We start from the raw sequence: 19,497 nt of genomic DNA, 5'->3' as shown, positions 1-19,497 counted from the left end.
GCTGGGCTGGGCCGGGGGGGCCGGGGCCTTGCTGCTGTCCCTGGGGGCTCCCCGCAGCTGGGGGGGGACACGGGGCTCTGCTTCCCAGCCTCCAGCAGATGGTAGCACACTGTCGGCTCCGCCAGGCGCGTCCCCAGCCCTGTCTGTCCCCAGCCCCTGCCGCTGTCCCCAGCCGGGCATCCCTCACCCGCTGCGCCGTGCCCAGGCCTTGCTGGATGCCGCTCGCCTCCAGCACCCTCCAGCCCTGTCCGAGGGACCCCCGCCCGCCTCACCAACCCTCGCCTCTCCCTGCGACCCCCGTCACGCTGCTCGGGGAAGGCAGCTCTGGAACCCGAGATGGGACCCCGCGGCTCCCCCACCGCCTGCAGCCGCAGGGAGCCGCATTGTTCCAGCCCCACGGAGGAGGCAGGAGGGGAAAGGGTCCCTGTCCAGCCTTGCTCTGCACAGTGCTGCCTGGCGGTCCGGAGCTTGCTTTGGAGGCACTGGAAAATTGTTTTCTCCTGGCCTGCAAGCGTTTGTTCTCTGCCCACTTCTGGTCGTGGGCTGGCACCTCCCTCTGCGCACAGTGGCTGTGGCACCGCAGCGCTGGAAGCGAGCGCTGGTCCCGAGCCCTGTACCGGAGCAGGGCTGGCTGCCAGCACGGGTGCCCGGGCACAGCTCACATCCCCGCCGCGTGCCCCGGCGCCAGCTCCTGCCGTGCGCACGGGGCCCTCCCGCTGCCCCTCCGCTGAGACCCGGGGCGCTCGAGCTCTCCGTGGCTTTGCCCATCGCTGCTGCCCTGCTCTTGCCCCAGCCCCGCACCAGGACCAGGTGAGCTTAGCGCAGCAGCTCAGCACCCTGCTCCCCCTCCGCACCCCAGGGACCTCTGGCCCCGAGCCAAGTGTGCGGGCAGGGCTGGCCCAGCTCCAGCGCTCTTTGTTATCTCCGGGGAACTCAACCATTTCTGCACCTTATTTACCTCCTGTTGCACATGGGTGGAGTAAAGGTAAACACCAGCCTTTGTTCACCATCTCCCTTTCCCTTGAGCTTCCTCATCCTCTCCCTGTCTTTCTCCACCCTCTGCTCCCCAGCCAGACCCTGGACTGGACGCCGTGCAGTGCCAACCCCTGGTCCAGCCGTAACGCTGCCGCCCCCCTCCTCAGTGAGATGTCTGAGCCCAGCCCCGCTCCTGCACCCCCACACCCTGCTTGCCACATCTCTGCGGCTTCTTCCAGATTTGTGCCGAGCTCCCCATCCTCAGGTGAAGGCCTGCGCTTTGCCAGCGCCACTGCTCCCCACCGGGCAGGGCGATGCCCCGAGGAGCCCTGAAGCTGCGGTGCCTGCCCTGCAGGGAGCACCCCCGGGGTGCTGGGAGAGGCCTCGCATGGGGGCGGAGGGCCCAGCAGAGACACCGGGCAGTGCAGAAAGCAGAGAGCAGCCAGGGAGGGGACGGCTGTTCTCCCAGCCCCGGGGCACCTTCTCCCTCCCTGCCTCTCCCAGGCGCAGCCAGAGCAGGCTGCCGGCCCTTGCTGGGCTCGGCGCATCCTTCTCTTTTCATCAGCTCGGAGGCAGGATGCGGAGGGAGCCGAGACCTCCCACCTCTCGCACAGTGCTTGGCTGCAGCAACCTGCACTGAGTGAGATCACCAAGCCGGGCCTTCGTTTCTGGTGATTACATCGAGCCCTTTGCTGCCGTGGGCTGTTCGCGAGGAGAACGGAGCCTTCCCCGCAGCCTGGCGGCACCCCGGGGCAGGCAGCCGGGAGGAACAAACGCTGTCCCCGTCCTGCCTGGAGCACCGCCGTCCCCAAGGCTGTAAATCCACGGGGTGCCCGTTCTGGGGCTGGTCACCGTGGTCTGAGGGTCGCCCGCCCGCTCGGCTGCTCTGGGCCCGCAGCGATGCTCCCTGCCTCCCCCGACGTTTCTGTCGCCCCCGGCGCCCCCAGCACCACCAGGCCGCGTCCTGCCCAGCGCCCCCCCGCCAGGTGTCAGCCAAACGCGAGCGGTGCGGCGCTGCCTGCCCTGCGCCTCCCCCCACGGCATTGAAGCACTTGATGCTCTCAGCGGGTCCTTGAGCTCTGAGCTCCCTGGAGAGCTCTTGGCTTTGTTCGGCGCTTTGAGGAGCTCGAGAGCTCGGGGGGGGAGCGCGCGGCGCCGCCGGGGGGCTCCGTCCGCGGGGGGCTCCTGGCTCGGCCCAGGGCGGAGGGGAGCCGGGGGCACGGCGGGGCTGCTGCGCTCCGGTCCCGGCGCTGCTGCCGGGGGGTTCCGGGGGTCCCGCCCCGGTCCCGACGTCCCCGCGGGCACACGGCGAGAGGGTCCCGGCGGCCGGGCCGCTGGGGGTCCCGCTCCCCGGACCGGAGGCGGCCGGGGGCCGGAGTGGGGACCGTTCCCGGGGCGGCGGACGGGGGTCGGCCCCGCCGCCCGCCCCCTGCGGGCTGACCCCTGCCCGCCGCGGCCCCGCGCAGCGGCCCGGGGGGGCCCGGCGCGGCGCGGGGAAAAGCGGGGGCGCCGCGCTCGGAGGAATACGGCGGCGGCGCGGCGGGGAGCGCGGGGCCGCCCCGGCCCTATAAAAGCGCGTCCGCGCCCGGCGGGCTGCGGCGGCGGCGGCGGCTCCGGTCCAGGTGCGGCGGCTCCGGTAACGGTGAACGGCAACTTCCCGGTGGGGGCGGGTGTCCCGTCCCGTCCCGTCCCGTCCCGTCCCGTCCCGTCCCCCGTCCCGTCGGCGGCTCCGCCGTGCGCTGCGGGGTCCGGCGGGTCCCGGTGCGTCCCGGTGCCCGTCGGCGCGGCGGCTCCCTCCCCACCCCCGTCCCCACCCCCGGGCTGCCGGGCGCGGTGTTCCGCGGCGCGGCCGGTTCCCCCCGTCCCTCTCGTCCCCGTTCCTCCCCTGGGACTGGCGGGTCCCGGTGCCCCCGGTGCGGCCGGATCCTTCCCCAGCCTCGTCCCCGGCGCGCACCGGGCTGGCGGCTCCCGGCGTGCCGGTGCCCGGCCCCCGGTGACGGCGCTTCCCATCGGGTCTCTTCCAGCCCCGCACCCGGCGGCGACATGTGGCTCCTGGAGCGGCTGCGCGGCGTGGCGGAGAACGGCGGCTCCCGGGGCGCGGGGCCCGAGGAGTCCCCGCGGGGTTCCCGCTACAGCAACGTCCTCACCCCCGACAAGATCCCCGACTTCTTCATCCCGCCCAAGCTGAGCGCGGCGCCTGCTGAGGCCGAGGGCTCCGAGCCCCCTGCGCCGCCAGCCCTGGGTCCCTCCGCCTCAGAGCAGGACCTGGCGGGGCGCAAGCCCCCGCGCAGCCCCCGGCCGCCCAGCCGGCCCCGGCCGAAGGCGACCGGCCGGCACATCATCCAGATCGAGAGCGCCGAGGACTGGACGGCTGAGGGGGGCTTCGGCACCAACGCGGACCCGCAGGCGCAGACGGCCATGTCGCTGCCCTACGTGCCCAAGGCGCAGACCTCCTACGGCTTCGCCACGCTGGTGGAGAGCCCCCACACGCGGCGCAAAGAATCGCTCTTCCACAGTGAGCACAGCAGCCTCTGCCCCTCGCCGGCCACCTCCCCCAGCGCCCAGCGCAGGGCCAAGCTCAATGGTGAGAGCGGGTCCCGGGCGCCCGCCGACCTGGGGGCAGCCCTCATGCACCCCGGCCGCTACTTCAGCGGCGGCGAGAGCGACACGTGCTCCTCGGCCGAGTCCTCGCCCTTTGGCTCCCCGCTGCTCTCCCGCTCCGTCTCCCTGCTGAAGATCTTCAGCCAGGAGAGCCAGTCCAAGGTCATCAAGCTGAAGCACTCGGTGGCCCGCAACAGCTCGCTGTCCACCGACGACAGCTCCGCCGACACCAGCCCCAGCGCCCAGCGCCGTGCCAGGAGCGCCCCGGCAGGGGGGCAGCCGCCGGCAGCCCCAGACCTGCCGCAGGGCCGACACCGCGAGCACAGCCTGCGCCTCAGCCGGGGCGGCAGCCTGCGCCTGGCCGCCGACTACGACCCCTCCAACGCCCGGCTCCGCGTGCGGCTCGTCTCCGCCGAGGACCTCTACGATGCCCTGGTCGACGTGCGCAGCATCAACTGCTGCGTCTCGCTGTGCCTCAACCCCGGGAAGCTGCAGAAGCAGCGCAGCACCATCGTCAAGAACAGCCGCAACCCCAGCTTCAACGAGGACTTCTTCTTCGATGGGCTGGGCCCTGGCCATGTCAGGAAGCTGTCCCTGAAGCTGAAGGTGGTCAACAAGGGCAGCAGCCTGAAGCGGGACACGCTGCTGGGGGAGAAGGAGCTCCCGCTCACCACCCTCCTGGCCGGCCTGTAGGCAGCCCCGGAGGGAGCTCGCCCATGGGGCTGGGGCGTGGGAGGGCTGGGGCCAGCACTGGCCCCTCTGGAGGAGGGTTCAGAGGGGCCCCCCCAGAGGAGGGCCGGGGTCGTGGCGGGTCTCGGGTACGGAGGGCCGGGTCCCCGGGAGCGGTCCCACCATGGGGCGCTGCCAGCGTCAGCCCTCCCGCGGCAGCCGCAGCCTCTCCCCTCTGTCCCCTCCCAGCTCCGCGCCCGGGGCTGCGGCTCCTGGTGCCCAGCGGGAGCCACCGGCCCTGTCCCCGTCGGGAAGGATGGATGTCACCTGCTGGGCTCTTCCCTGCCTGGGTTCTGCGGTCTCCAGCTGGCCAGCACGCAGGTTGGAGGTGGGTAGATCCCTGTAGCGTACTCATTGCCACTTCCCTCAGCTCCCAGAGCGAGGTGATGGCGTGGATCTCGACTTTAATTTAAAAGTCAAGTTTGTAGTCTTGGAGACTGCAGGGAAAATACTGCAGAGGTGACCCAAGAACCAGTCTGGGGGCCCTGGGAGGCAGCCCAGGGGCTGACTGGGGCCCGTGGTCTTTCTGAGCCTTTCCTGGCCCCTTCCCGGGCCTGCGCAGGGCACGCGGGTTGTCTCTGCCCAACACCCGCAGCCTCAGGGGACGCCTCCCTGCCGTGAGCGATGCCGTCCGCTGCTGACCCCCCCGTGGGTGACAGCTCCAGGAGCTTTAGGGGCATTTGGGTCTGCCCAAACCCAGGCAGGGGCTGCCAGGGGCTGGCGCTGTTGGGGGGGGTGGTCCCAGCACCCCCTGCCCCGGGCACACGGGTGGGCACGGGTACCGGGTCGGTGTCCCAGCAGACGCTGAGCACCGGTGTCTGTGCACCCGGGTGGCACTGGGGAAGGGCGGCAGGCGGAGGCACAGGCTCCCTTCCCCTTTGCTGCCCACCCACCTGTGGGTTCTTGGGGGCTTGTGAGTGTCTGCACCCCCCCGGCAGGGGGAGATGCAGCCCTGGGGGGACCCAAAAGGGTCCGTGCTGGCTCTGCAGCTCTCCCTGGGGGAGTGGGCGCCCCCACCGCTGCCCCCACCCCGTCCTGTCCCACCCAGCCGGAGACACTGGGAGGGGGAAAGGCAGGTTGGGGTTTCTGCGGGTGGGTAAAACAGCCACCTCGTTGTTGTTGGTGTGGTGTTGCCTATCGCATTGGGTCCCTGCATGTTTTCGTGGAAGGGAGCAGAAATAGCAGCGCTCCTCTGCCCCGTCCCAGCACGCGTGGACACACGCACACATGTGTCCCTCTGTGTTAACCTCTGTCGGTGGCGGTTGATGTTCCTTCCTTGTCCTTTGCAGCAGATGGCAGATTTCAGTGTTGGCTATTTATATCTGAGGCTGATCTTTCCCAGCGTGTTTTACTTCTGTCTGTAAATATGTTCCAGGTACGCGAGGCATGGTTCTGATAGCGTGATGTTTGCATGTCGGGGGGATTTGGGGTGACCGTGGCTGTTTATCGAGCTTGTGGATGAAAACAAACCGTGCAGGACGTGAGGAGCAGGAGCAGTCCTGTCGCAGGGGATTTCCCACCTGCTGCTTCCTACCCCAGCGCCGCCCAAGGGGCGCCTGCCCCCACCCTCCCTCCTGCCCCGCGGGGCCTGGGCTCAGCCGGGGGGCGAGCAGGGGGCTGTGAGGGCTGGGATGGGACCTGGGGGGAACCTCCTGCACCGGGGCCGGTGGGGACCCCAGGGCACCGTGAGGCACTGCTGGGGGCACGGGGCACCCGGGGGCTGGGGACAGGACCAGTGCGAAGGTTTTGGTGCCCATGAAGGGCTGGGGGGTGCCACAGCCCCCCCCTCGGCAGAGCTGTGCTGTGGGCCTTTGGCTCTGGGGAGGGGGGAGGCTGAGAGCAGGGCCCAGGACTGCTCGTCGGCTTGGGGCTGGCCCCAGGGGGAGACCCAAGGGCCCGGTGGCTGGTGCCATCCCCCTTGCCTGTCCCGGGGCTGCCTCGCCAGAGCCAGCGGAGCGTGGTGCTGAGCCCCGGGGTGCGCTGCGCATTGCCGTGCCAGGTGGGTGGATGTGGGGCCAGGAGTGTGGCACGGCGGGGTCCTTCCTCCCTGTAGCTCTTTTCTAATGTTCCTGCTTTGATATTTCTGTGGCTGGATTTAATGACGCATTTTCTGGAGTGAAAAAAAATATATTAATACCTGAATGGAATGTTTGTTTACAGATGACTTCCCCTTTTTAGTGCAATAAAGGTATTTCTAAACCAGATGCGGGTGGTACCCCAGCTCCTGGTGTTCCCTTGCTTTCCATGTTTGCAGCTGCTGGGCGGTTCCAGGGCTGAGCCGCCGGCACCACCTCGGGCCCGTGCCAGGCCCCCAGTGACGGGGAGCGGTGGGGAAGCAGGGCAGGGCCCCGGCAGTGCCCCAGCCGTGCAGCAGCGACCTCTCCTTGTGACGCTGCCGCTCCCCACCAGCTCTGCCCTGTGGAGCCGCAGGTGCTTTGGGGACCCCCCAACATGCCTGGGCAGCAGCGGGAGCAGTCCCCCAGGGAGGATGTGCCGATGGGGAGCCCCCACTCTTGTCCCCACCCGTGCCATGGGGGTGCCGATGGCAGTATCACGGGGGCAGCCACTTCTCTCCCCGCGGCCGTGCCTCCCCCCGAGCCCCTCGGCCTGGGCTGGGCACGCAGCACTGTTTCGCTGGGGCTGTCCCGGCACCAGCCCCATGGCAGCGCCGAGGTGCAAGCCCCCGTGCCGGGCTCGTGGCTCCGCAGCCCTGCTCTGTGTCCTTCACAGCGCAGCCCCCAGCCCCTTCCCCGCCCTGCGCCGGGGCTGCCCCTCGGGGAGCCCCCCGCCCAGCCGCGTGTGCCCAGCAGACTTTCCTGCTTATTTTTTCCCCTGCCTTCCATCTCCGAATCTGCTTTTAACCAGAGGCCGTGAGAGAAAAGAGGGAGGTTTGTCTGTTACCTAAATGCCATTTTTCTAATTTCCACCATTCTAATAATTTGTCATTTTTAGTAGAAATAAAGAATAGGAGCACTACACAGATCCGCCCTCTCTCCTCCGGCCCCCACAGAGCAGAGAAAGCAGCACGGCAAGAGCATGGCAGGTGCCAGGAAATTTAAGTAGTTCTTTTTCTAGAGGTGTAAAAGCTACAGCAGTCAGCAATAAAAGGCGGCTGATTAAGTTAGTCTGAGCTAGATGTGGATGGGTCAGCCTCAAAACACCAGAAATCCTGGAAAGTATTCAACATGCAAAGCAAACAGTCAGAGGGGCGCAGGGGGACGTCTTGTGGGGGAAGATTTAGCTCTGAATTAGTAATCGAGTTGTGAGGGAGAGAAACGCGGCTTCCAGCAGCCGGGGCTGGCCCCGAGCTGGGATCGGGCTCCGGGCTCTGTGCTGGAGGCTGCCGGGGGCCGAGGGGGGGCCCAGGGGTGGGCAGGGGGGTGCTGGGGCCGATGCTCTGGGCCCTTGGCCGGGGTGAGGCTGAGCCGAGCCGCGGCGATCGCTTTTCTCCTGCAGGTGTTTGGGTGCTGTCGGGGCTGGGGGAGCCCCAGGTGCCGCCGGGCAGCCCCGCAGCCCCCACCCTGCTCCGATGCAGCTGCTGATTTACCATCTGGGTCAAAAAACCCAACCAACCAACCAAAAAAAAACCACACACAAAAAACACAAAACACAGAAAACCAAACCCAAAGCTTCTTCCCGTTGCTTGGCAACCCCTCGGCCGCCCGGTCCCGCTGCGGGGGCTGCGGCGCTGCCCCGGCCCCACCGGGGTCGCTCCCAGGCTCCGCGCTGCCGGTGCGGGACCGGCACCGTCCCGGGGGGCCGCGGGCGCGGGGCACGGCGCAGCCCCCCCGGGGCACGGCCCGGCTGCAGGCGAGCATCGGCCTCCCTGCGGCACGCACGCTCCTCGTCTTATTGCAGGCATCCGTCTTCATGGCAGCGCCTGTGGCGGGGCGGGGAGGAGAGGCTCCCGCCGCTACCGGGAGGAGAACGGAGGGTACTTGGATCCCGCACAGCCTCGCAGCCGCGGCAGGCCAGAGACAAAGCCAGAGGCGAGCTGCCCGCGGGGTCCCACCCGTCCCTGAGGCAGAGCGGGCACCTCCGACCCCGGGGACACGGACACGGACGCTCGGCAGGGCCGAGCCGCGGCTCCGTTCGGCCCCGCGGCGCTGGGAGGCCTCACGAGAGCCAGCACGGGAGCAGCAGCCCCTGGGGTGTCCCCGGGGCTGGCAGCGCTGCCGGTGCCACCGGCTCACGCTCGGGTGATTTTGCTGTTCCGGGTGATCTTTGCTCTCGCACTCTGAGGCTGGCAGCCTGACAAGCAGCTGGGGCCGGGGGATGGATCCTGCCCCAGGAAGGCAGGGAGCAGACAGGAGGTGCCGCCTTGGGCTCCCCACCTCCCCTGGCTACGTGGGCTGGGGGAGCCCGGGATGAACACGAGCACGGGGCTCGGACCCGGGACCTGGAGACGCAGAGCTGCGGGACAGGCGAAGCCCCAGAGGCTGTGCTCAGGGAGAACGCGTCCCCTGGGAGGCAAAGGGAAAAGGAAAGCACCGTGGCTGCTCTGCGGTGCAAGGGATTTCTCCTGGCCTCTCCTCTCTGTCTCTAGTGACCTCCTCTTTTCCAGCTGCCTGCTGGAGTTTTAAAGGCTGCCTCTGAAATGTTTGCAGCATGCCCAAGGCATCAAGTGGGCCCAGGTGGGAGGGAAAAAAATGGCATAAACAAAGCAGACGGGAGGATTCGTTAAACGCCAGCAGCTGCTGGCAAACACTTTAATATCAGTGCAGACAGGCACCGATCGATACAGCGATTTGGGGCCGCTGGCTGATCTCCACGCAGTGCCCGCAGCCTCTGCCAGCGTTACAGCTCCGCTGTGGGGTGCAGGTGGGGGCCTGGAGCTGGGGGGGGGCACCCGGTGCTGAGGGGGGCCGGGCCCGCAGTGCCTAGCAGGGACGAGCTGCCGCGGGGGCCACTCAGAGCCTGGCTCTCCCCCCACATTTCGGGCAGGGGGACGCATCTCCCGCCGCAGGCTCCTCGCGGGCCGGCGGCCGCCCCATAGGTGCCGGGGCCGGGAGCCGGGAGCGGGGCCGCATCCGGCCGGCGGCGCGGGCAGTGCCCGGGGCCCGCGGTGGCCGCGCTGCCAAGAGCTCGTCCGGCACTGCCATGGCGATGGAGAGAACGGTGCCCGCTGCCAGGCGGCGGGGCGGGGGGGGCCGGGAGCCGCGGGCAGCGCTGGCCCCGGGGGGTGCCGCGGCCGCACCGGGGTAGCGCTGCGGGGGGCGAGCGGGCAGCCCCCAGACCCCCCCGCACGCTCGTGGCGGCCCGGGGGCCGATGAGCTCGTCCCGGCCATGAGCCGGCGGGGCAGAGGCGGCTGCATCCCCTCATCGCACCGTGCTGAAGCCCTCAGCGCCCCGCGCAGCCAGGACGAAGCCAGAGGTGGCACCGGGCGACGCGTGAATGTACAGCATACGTGTATTCGAACCCTCGGCTCTCACCGCTGCCAGGTTATAATTAATTCCTATTTGCGGCTCGGTCCAATTTCCTTCACGCAGCTCCCAATTCAATCCAATTGCCATATGAGATTTCTGTAATCGCTAATCTTATCAGGCCCATCAGTGTGAAGTGAGAACGCTGCAATTAGCAGGACCAGGAGCAGGGCAGAGTGGAGCAGCAGGTGATGTGCTGCTCAGCGAGTATTTATTTCACCTGTGCCAGGGGAAAGATGGTGCTGGGCCAAGCGTGTGCTGGGGCTGTCCCTTGGCCCCTGGCCCGAGCTGTGAACGATGTTAGCCAGGGGAACGGGCTCAGCCCTCCCAGCTCCACCGCTGGGAGGCACGGCTGCTCCTGCCTTGCTTCTCACCCTGCCTGGGTCCCCGAGTCCCAAAGGGGAAACTGAGGCCCAGCAGCGATGCAGGGGAGTGCTGAGATGCCAGCCGTGGCAGGCAGAGCCTGTGGGTGAGGCACCAAGTGCTGCTGGGCTCCTCCAAGGGGCCTAGCACGGCTCTGGCCACCCTCTGGAAGCACAGCGCCGAGACACCGGTGAGGAGCCAAGAAACGCGAAATTGGTGCTGGCGGAGTGTCCTTAAACAGAGCTGCCTGTGCCGCTGTTTGTCACAACAGTAGGAGTTAAAGACGAAGTGTCAGCCTGGATTCTGGATTTCCTGGCTCTGCTTGCCGGTGCCTCAGCCCCGCTCCCTTTCCCAGCCCGGCTCACGCTGCCGCTCGCTCTGTGTCTGAGCAGACGGAGACTTGGGCTCTAGGGGCAGGAGGAAGCTGTTCACATCCTGCCTGCCCTCCCACCAAGCATCACCGGCCTTTTGGCAGTTGCAGTGGGAGAGGCTGCTCTGGTCCTGTCCTGTCCCGACCCCGTGAGGACCAGCTCAGCGCCCACCCCACCAGGCACCACTGCAAGCCCCGGAGCGCCCCGTGCTGCAGCCCCTCCTGCCTGGGCACAGCTCGGGGGAATTCTGCCCCACGCTGCTGTCCGTGTGGTTTTGGGGCACTGTTTTCCTCCCACCACCGCTGGCTGCCTGCCTGCAGCCGCAGGGGCGTTGGGTGGTGGGATCAGGCCCACCCGCCAAGCTGCTCACTGGGGCCCGGCTGCCTTGGTGCCACCAGGGCCCTCCCTGCGCCCGCCGGGACCGGGGGGACAGCAGCGGGGGCGAGGAGCAGCCGCTCGCCCTGCTCGGCTGGGGCAGGTGGTTCTCGTGGTAGGGGCTGGTGCAGATCCACCCCTCTGGGCACCCCGGGAGCATCGCCGCACACCGGTCCTGTGGCACGCGGGACGCCCCCGGCAGCATGTGGAAGGGCCGTCAGGGTCCCCATCGTCACCACAGCTGCAGCGTCCACGGGGCTGAGTGGCACGGGCGCTACCAACAGCTCTCGCTGCGCCGCCCCCAGCCGTCTGTCGCTGCTGACACTCACCGACAGGAATAAACTCCAGCACCTGCCATATGCTTCGCTACCTCTGCTGCCTGTGCTCACTTGTTACTCTCTATTTCAAAAGACGGGGCTGCATCCGCGTGGGCTGTGCCCCTGTCAGGAGGGAGGAGGGGCGGGGGCAGCGCACGGGGGCACGGGGTCTCTGACGGCTCTGGGTCCCTGCCTCCTCCCCAGCCCACGGGTGAACCCCTCGCCTGGACACTTTTCGCCTTGCGCGGTCCTGTGCAGGCACGGCCGCTGTGCTGCTCCCGTCCCGTGCGGCAGCTCCGTGGCTCGGCCTGGCTGCGATGCAGGATCGGGCCCCTCCACGCCAGCTCTGCCCCGGCAGCGTGCCGCTGGCTCGCAGCCGCCGCCGCGCCTCACGGGGCACCGACAATGCTCCCGGCCGGGCGGTGCCGCCGAGCCTCTGTGCCGGAGCTGGGCACGGCGCCTGGAGCTGCGCTCGCCTGCCTGGGAGCAGGGCGCCGGAGGCACGGGTCCATCCCCTGCACCCCGAGCTGGGACAGGGACGTGAGCCAGGGTGGTGGCGGCTCCGGGTCCTGCCTGGCCGCTGCCCCGTCCCTGGGGGATGCAGCACAAGCCCAGGGACTCGGCAGGATCGGCCTCCAGGAAGGAGATTGAATCCCCTGCAAAGGCTCTGAGCCGCCAGTCTATTCCCTTCCCTCCTGAGCTGCTCCGTATGTTTAATGATCCCTGCAGCTGGGAAAATTAATCTTGTTTCAGGAGTGGATGTACCAAAGCGCAGCTTCCAGGCGTGGGGTCTGCTGGGGCTCCGAGCAAGGGAGCAACCTTGGCAGACGGTGCCGGCCGCTGCTCGCCCTGCGTGTGCCGTGCCCCCGGGCCGAGCTTCGACCCTCGCGAGCCCCGGCGCCGAGCAGGAGGACGGGGGGCTCAGAGCACAAACAGCGGCCGCCTGCCTTCCCGTGGCATCCTGCGTCCTGTGCGTAGTTCTAATTGCACCATGCAGCTTTGATTCCTGGTTTTAATTGCAGCCTAACGAGGCTGGGGCAGCAGGAGAGGAAAACATCGAGCTTAAGGGAAACAAATTGGGAGAAAAAAGAACATTTACTGGTGACTAATAGGTCTGTGGATCGGCGCGTGTGTGTTTGCCTGCCACAGCGCGGGATGCTGCCAGCACGAGGAGGAGAGGGGATTTCTTCCACGCGTTTGGCAAACCGAGCCGCCGTTTCATCCTGGGGCCTGTGCTGTCTCTGGGTTATTTTTAACCCCTGTTGCACAAAAGCTGCCCCCTCATCCCCAAACAGTGGATTGTGACTGCTTGCACAGGGATTGGGGCTAAATCTTCTAATTCTAACAAATGTGCCAGTTTATACACTGGGCTGAGCTCATCAGAGGGAACCAAGACTGATTTGGTGTGGATGACAAGAGGAAACTTCTGGAGCTGGCTGCCGTCCTGGCACCCAGCGCCGGGGTGCCCGCTGCCCTGAGCCAGCTGCACCGTGGCCAGGGAGGGAGTCCCAGGGGAGTGAGCGTGGGGCTGGGGGGGAACGGGGACCTGGTGGGGGTGGGGACTGGGAAGCAGGGATGGGGACAGGGTGGGGTGTGGAGAAGGAGCTGGGGCTGGGGATAGGGACGGGGATGTGCAGGCAGAGCCATCTCTGGCCCCAGCGGTGCCTGGTGCCGTCCCGCTCTGCTCCCCCTGCTGCGGGTGCCTCCTCGGTCGGGCAGCGCGGCCCCACGGGTGCTCACACAGAGCTGCTGCGGCTGCGCACCGCAGAGGGCTGGGATCTCGTTACCGAGATCTTTGACTTTGAGCATCTTGGAAACCGATGCTCGCTAATAAGACAAGAAGAATGACAGCAAATAAGCCCAGCCGCAGGAATGTGGCCTTCTCATCTAGCATTTTTTATTCCCCCACGTTCTCCCCCTTCCCTTCTTTGCCAACGGATTGAAGCCACTTTAATAAAATTATTAAATAATAAAAAAAAAGCTGTAGCCCCCACCTCGACGCAGCAACCATGGAAACCGGATCAAGGGGACACCTGTACATTTCCATTCTGGGCTTCTGCTATCTGAATATACAGAGGAGCACTAATTAAAAACCCATCGCTAGTGGCAGCAGAGGGAAGGCGCTGGGCCCAGGAGAAGGGGGCGCGCGGCTTGGAGGTGTGCCAGGGATGGTGGGCGGAGGAGTGGCTCCCCAGGAGGGGACAAGCCATCCCCTGGTGCCACCCCGATGCTCTCATCTCCCTCCTGGCTCCTGCAGCAGGAACGTGCGTGTGCCAGCCGCCAGTGGTGGGGAGGATGAGGCAGCCCCAGCCCCGCTGCTGCCCTCGGTGCCAAGGGGCCCAGGGGACCCCGTCCCCAGGCCTGGGGACACGTCCCAGCGGGGCAGGGCAGAGCCGGGCCGTGGGGCCGTTGGGTCGGGGTCTGAGCCCCGCGCCAGGAGGAGCTGTGCTGCTGCACCGCTGCGCGGGATGCGGGGCTGGGGCAGGCAGAGGGGGAGCATCTCTGCCGGCGTCGCCTCCCGGGGCTGGCACCGGGCGCTGCGTCATCGCCTCCCCGGCGGCGCTTTGGCACCCAGGACCCCCGGCCGGGGGCGGGGGGGCAGCGGGCGGCGGCACGGGGGCGAAGCGAAGTGTGAGATCTCGCACCTCCCACGGGGAGGGCGAAGGCTGCGGGAGGCTGCCAGCCGGCGCCGCCAGCTGCCTCCCTCCCTGTGCCAGTGCCAGCGCCGCGCGTGGTGCCGCGGGGACGGCACGCGGTGGCCAGGCAGGGACGGCGCCGCGGGGCGCGCAGGACGCAGCTCCCCAGCCGCGTGGGGCAGGGCCGCAGGGCGTGCAGGCTGCTCCGTGCCCTGTGCTGTACACCCCAGCTCTGCACTTGATTTCAGGGGTTTATTGCCTCCCTGGGAGGAAGCTCCTCTCCATCTCGCACGTGTGCACCCAGGAGGAAAAGGCTGTGTTTAACCTGCAGGTTTATTTTTGCCGACAGCTAACGGCAGCGCCTGGAACATTCCCCTGTTTGGAGTTAAATTTTGCTACAGCTTAGTTTTAGTCATTGTTGTCAAAAGCTGTCTCCTCCACATTTATTTCTCGAAAAAGCTCCTGGCGTTGAGCCCCCAGGAGCCCAGTGGCCCAGGCCGGTGCCTCCACCCACGGAACATGGCGGCGGCGCTCCCTGGGGGCTGGTGGGCAGCGGGGCTGTCCCCTCACCTCAGCACGGATGTGGGACCCGTGCCATCATCCAGGTGGTGCGCAGAGCGCGGTTCACAGAGCCCTGACCGCCGCTGGACTCAGCCGTGCCCGCTCCCCGGCTCCTGCCCAGCCGCAGAGCTCGCTCCCCCAGCACGGGGCTGCAGCTGTGGGGTGGGGGCTCCAGCAGGAGTGGGGGCTCCTTGGGCTCCAACCAGCGGCTTCCACCAAGGGGTGGTGCTGGGGGGCTCAGCGGGGGCAGGTGGGTCCCGGCATTGCCCGCTGCCCGCCCTGCCACTGCCCCTCCCTGCCCACTGCTGGCCCCGCAGCCCCAGCAGACAGCTCAACTTTGGGGAGAAGAAAATTCCTCGTTTCCATGGGAACCGGAGGAGGAAAGTTTCTGGGGCTGGGGCTGGGACGGAGCCAGCTGGGACGAGAGCAGCAGGGCCAGCGGCACCCCAGGGCTGGCCGCGCTCTCCCTGCTCCCCTCCTCTCCCAGGGCCGGCGGGCGCCCGGCCCCGCTGCCAGCGCCTTGCGAGGCACAGCCTGGGCGAGCGGCTCCGGGGGCTCCTCGCTCCCCCCGCGCTGTGTCGGGCGCGAGCTGACATTTCGCTCTGCAGCTCAGCGCGTGGCGATGCAGAGATAGCTCTAATCTGCTTGTCTCCTCCTCGCCCTCTTCCCAGAGGCAGGAGCTGTGGCCGGGGAGAGCAGTGGGGCTCTGGCTGCTCCCGCTGGGCTGGGCTGGGGGACGGAGGGGACGGAGGGGACGGAGGGGACGGAGAGGACAGCGCTGTCCCAGTGCCTTCCCCGCCGCTCCTTCCAGTTGGGCTGCATCTGCCTGGCAGGGCCGGAATGCCGGCAGCAGAAACCGAGGGCGGCTTCAGAGCACCCGGGCTTCTCCTTCCTCCTCCTCCCACTGCTCCCCGCTCTGCCTGCACCCAGGCCGGCAGCAGCCCCCAGCAAAGGGCTGGCTGGGCCCCAAGGCCTGCGCGTCTCCTTGGGGTGCCCGAAGGGGCTGCAAGGGCAGCGCAGGCAGCGCCCCAGGCCTGGCGAACAGCCCCAAAGCTCTGGCAACCCAACCAGCCATGGAAAACCGCCACCTCCAGCCCCATAAATTGGGACCCTACCACCCACCCCAAGGCACCCCTGGTCCCTGGCTGCCCCGTGGGCTGTCAGAGCCCCGCCAGGCACCGGGACACCCTGTGCAGCCCTGGTTCCCAGTGGCTCAGCCCCAATTAGCGAGGCCCCCGTTAATTTTTCCTGCTCAGCAGCTCCCACCAGCTGCTAACGAGCTCCCACCGCCTCAGCCACCGCCAGCCAGGGGCAGGGGTCCCACAGCCCGGCGGTCCTGGCACCCTCCTCACATCCGCAGGGCTGCAGTTCAAGGCCACAACACCACGGACGCGGGAGCAGGGGTTAATGATGCCCCGAGACGGATCCAACCTCGCCACCTTCCCACCTTCCAGCTTCTCCTGCAGCTCCCTTCTCCCTGCCATTATCTGCATGGATGCCTGTGGATTTCATTTCCATATTCATGGTGTTTTAATGACCCTGTAATGTCTTTATGGTCTGCAATTAAATGTGGAATCTTTTTTTTTCCTTCTTCTGCAGATTAGCATCTGCATAGGATCATTTGTGGCATTTGAGCAGAGGAAGGGAAGGCTGTGCAAGAGGGAGACGGGGTTAATTAAACTTCAGAGATCAGCGGGCTCCACGCCGCTGCCGTCTGCTCAGGACGGTGCTGGGTGGCCACGGCTGGGGGGGATCCCGGCCACCCCCGGGGCAGCTCCTGGGGGCTGGCAGGGCTCAGTCAGGCACACACAGGCTCTCATGGGCAGCTCGAAACGTGCCTCGAGCTCCCAGCCAGCAGCAGGCCAGGATCTGGCTGCTCTTGGCATCACCCCGGTGTGGGGGGGTCCTGTGCCCATCCCACCCCCAAGCCCCCCTCTGCAGCCCACCCCCAAGCCCCTCGACAGTGCAGGAGGCTGTCCGTCCGCCCTCCAGCATTCCGAGGCAGGCAGGCAGGCAGACAGACCGCAGCCGGGAGCGGAGCTGCCCCAAACAGGGTCAGAGCTGGGGGCGGTGGGGAGGTGGGGGGTGGCTGCGGCCCCCCCCCCGCAGAGCAGAGGCCGGCAGGGCTCCCATCACCCCATCGCCGCTCCCGGAGCTAATGCACTGGGCGTCTCGAGGCCGCAGCCGCCGCGGGCGATGGGACGTAATTGGGTTTCAGTGCTGCGAGATGGATGGGGCCGCGCTGCCAGCGGAGCGGGAGGAAGAGGAGGGGGCAGGGCTGCGCTGAAGGCAGCCCCCCCCCGCCACCCGCTGCCCCTCTGCAGGCTGCCACCAGCCCTGGTCTTGCTTCACCTCACAGGGCGTTGGGGACAGGCAAGTCCATGGGTGTCCTGGGGGGGCTCAGCACCTCCCCGATGGAGGAGGGGGGCAGAAGGCAGCCCCCAGGCACTCCCTGGCCCTGTGCTGCCCCTCGCAGCCCCTCGCAGCCCCCCTGCCTCCCTCCAGGCCTTTTTGGTGCTGCGGCTGTGAGCAAGATGCTTGCAGGGGTGCGGTGCAGGAGCGGTGTGCTCAGCGCCCTGGGCAAAGACGGGGCTGACAAACGCCTCCCCCCGCGGCTGCTCGGTGCGGGGGGCAGCGCCCAGCCCCTCAGGAGCGCTGCCGCCGCACCGTGCCCGCTCTGACGCCCTGCCGCACATGCAGAGGTTGTGCTCGTGTGGGAGCTGGGGTTGGGGCTGGGGGCACCAGCAGGGCCCTCCCTCCGCTGCCCTCAGACACCAGGGGGTCTCTGCGCCCTTGCTGGCATGGCTGGAGCTTCTTGCCAGGCTTGTCCCCACCTCCTTTCTTCAGAGACAGGTTTGGGGCCAGATCCTGCTCGCTGGAGCCCGCAGCATGCTCACAGCCCTCTGGTGCTGCTGTGAGTAAAAATGGAGTTGGGGGCTTGGAGGGTTCGGATGCCTCTGCATCCATGCGTGCATCTCCGCACATCGCCTCTGTGACCTGCAACATTTCCTCTGTTTTCCTTTGCAGGAAGCAGTTGTGTTCGTTACCTGCGCAGCACCGCAATGGGGGCAACCAGGTAGGGAAATCGGGGGGCAGGAGCTCGCCCCCCGCGTGCGTTTCCAGCGGAGGCATTTCTGGGAGGCACAGGGGAGGCTGGGGCTGGGAAGGGCTGGGGGGCTGCGAGCCCTGGTGCTAGGGGGGGGCTCTGCCCGCTTGGCCCTCCCTTGGGCTGTGCCCTGGGTGCTGCTGCCCTGGTCGGGGTGTGCAGGGAGAGGACCCACGCTGCACCCGTCCTCGGGGTCCTCTCTGTCCTCCCTGTGTCCTGGTCGGGGCTGGCAGTGCCGGTGGTCCTGACGTGCTGCAGGTTCCCCGAGTCCAAACGCTTGCCTGAAAGCCTAAATGAGGAGGTTATTTGTGAGTAGCATAGCTCCATCTAGCATTCGTGACAATTGGAGCTCCTCTAAGGCTTAATTCCTAACTACTATTGTGAGAAGTGTTGAAAGCCTGAAGGCAGGCTGCAGCGCCCTGCCTGGGCTGTCCCACATGCCCTGCGGCGAGGCGCAGCGTCCCCTCTCCCCGGGCAGGGGTCAGGCCTTGCCCGTGTTCATACAGCTTTGTCCCACCAAAACTGCTTTTTGAACCCACGTAAACTCTTCTACACCTGCAACACCTTCAGGCCAAAATGTTCCTTTGCTGAAATGTGAGGTGTGGAAGCATTTTCTTTGTTTCAGAGCTGCAGACCTCGCCCCAGAAGAAGCACGGATCACGAGGCAGAGTGCGGGCAGGGGAGGGCAAGGAAGGCACGGTCGGCTCTGCCCGGTTCCACAGCCAAATCCCCCCTGGCTTCACCCAGCACCTCCTGCCCTCCGTTTTGCTGTCCTCGTCCACAGAGCAGCAAACCAGGGTGCTGGGAGATTTAAGGGCTCTGCAGCCTGATGCCGTGGGCTGGTTTTGTGCCACGTTCCGGATCCGCTGCTGGCTGCAGGGTGAGTTACTGCACCTGCTAATTCTGAGGACAGAAATGAACGGCCTGGGCAAAGGAAGTGTTGAGAAGGGTTTTGCCATTCCCCCGGGCAAGCGCAGCCGCTTGGAGAGCCTCAGCCCGGCAGTTGTCATCAGAGTCATTAAACAGAGCACCAGAAGCTGGCACAGACACCGATCCAGGTCACTGGAACTGTGCTTCTGGCACGGAGCTCGCGCACTGGGTAGCGCGGGGCAATCGCTGTGGAGAATTAGGAGAAGTGTGCTGCAGCGAGCCCTTCCCTCCAAACGTCTGGGACAGCGCAGCTGGCTTCGCGAGGCTGAGGGAAAGCTGATGTCAGCACGGACCTGGGCTTGCACAGGAGCCTGCGGCCTCTCGCCTGCATTCCCTGCAGGTCTGGGGATGGATAGCACACGGCATGGCTGCGGGCAGGGGCCCCGTGGTAGAACCTGTAGCAAGGGCACACGCGACGGCTTCAGCTGCCTCGGAGTGGCGCTGCCTGAGCCTCATCTCCACCCCCCCGGACAAGCAGCAGGGCTGTTCCCAGGGTGAATCACCAACAGTCAGAGGGCCTGAGAGCTCCTGCACCACAACAGTTCCATTTCCCCTGGTCTTGACCCCAAGTCCAGGCTTTTCTGCTTTTTGTGGCGATGGTGCATACGGACACAATATTAAGAGCAAGGCAGGAAACAGCGGGTTTTGTGGAAACCTCTCCGAAAGCGAGCGACAAGGTTACTTTTCTAATTGAATAAACAGCATCTGCGCTCTGCTGGTCCTCTGAGCACAACGACACGGACCTGCGCGGGGAGCAGAGGCCCGCGGAAGCGCTCTGCCTCGCAGCTCGAGGGCCGCGCCGCCACTTCAGGGGCACTCGCCAGCACTCCGCTCCCGGAGCTCAAAGGCAGGAGCGGAGCCCAGCGCAGCCCCCCGGGGTGCCCGGCGGGGCAGCAGGGACGCGCCGGGACCCCCCGGGGCGGCCCCCGGGGGTCGGCCGGGCCCAGCGCCCCGCGGGGGGCTCCATCCCCGGGGCCGCCCGGTGCCAGCGGGGGGCGGGCCCCCGGCCGGCCGGCTGCCTGGGGACGCGGGCCCGGCGCGGGGGGCGCTCGGTGCTGCGGCTGGGGGCCGGCCCGGCCGCGGGGCAGCTGCCCGAGCCTCCGGTCCGC

General features: G+C 67.3%; 1 protein-coding gene across 2 annotated transcripts; it reads left to right on the top strand.

Annotated features, from left to right (window-relative positions):
- The first annotated feature begins 2,478 nt into the window (after window positions 1-2,478).
- Window positions 2,479-6,742, top strand: C2CD4C (C2 calcium dependent domain containing 4C). Of its 2 annotated transcripts, none has more exons than XM_066983931.1 (2): window positions 2,479-2,597; window positions 3,000-6,742. In XM_066983931.1, the coding sequence occupies exon 2, from the start codon at window positions 3,019-3,021 to the stop codon at window positions 4,267-4,269; it is 1,251 nt and encodes a 416-aa protein (XP_066840032.1). In that variant the 5' UTR covers window positions 2,479-2,597; window positions 3,000-3,018; the 3' UTR covers window positions 4,270-6,742. The 2 variants fall into 2 exon arrangements, with proteins under 2 accessions (XP_066840032.1, XP_066840031.1); XM_066983930.1 differs by having other exon boundaries at window positions 2,503-2,611.
- Window positions 6,743-19,497: the final 12,755 nt, after the last annotated feature.

The sequence above is a fragment of the Anser cygnoides genome, chromosome 27 (genome assembly GCF_040182565.1).
Source record: "Anser cygnoides isolate HZ-2024a breed goose chromosome 27, Taihu_goose_T2T_genome, whole genome shotgun sequence".
In the NCBI taxonomy this organism is placed as follows: Eukaryota; Metazoa; Chordata; class Aves; order Anseriformes; family Anatidae; genus Anser; species Anser cygnoides.
This window is presented reverse-complemented; position numbering and strand designations above follow the sequence as displayed.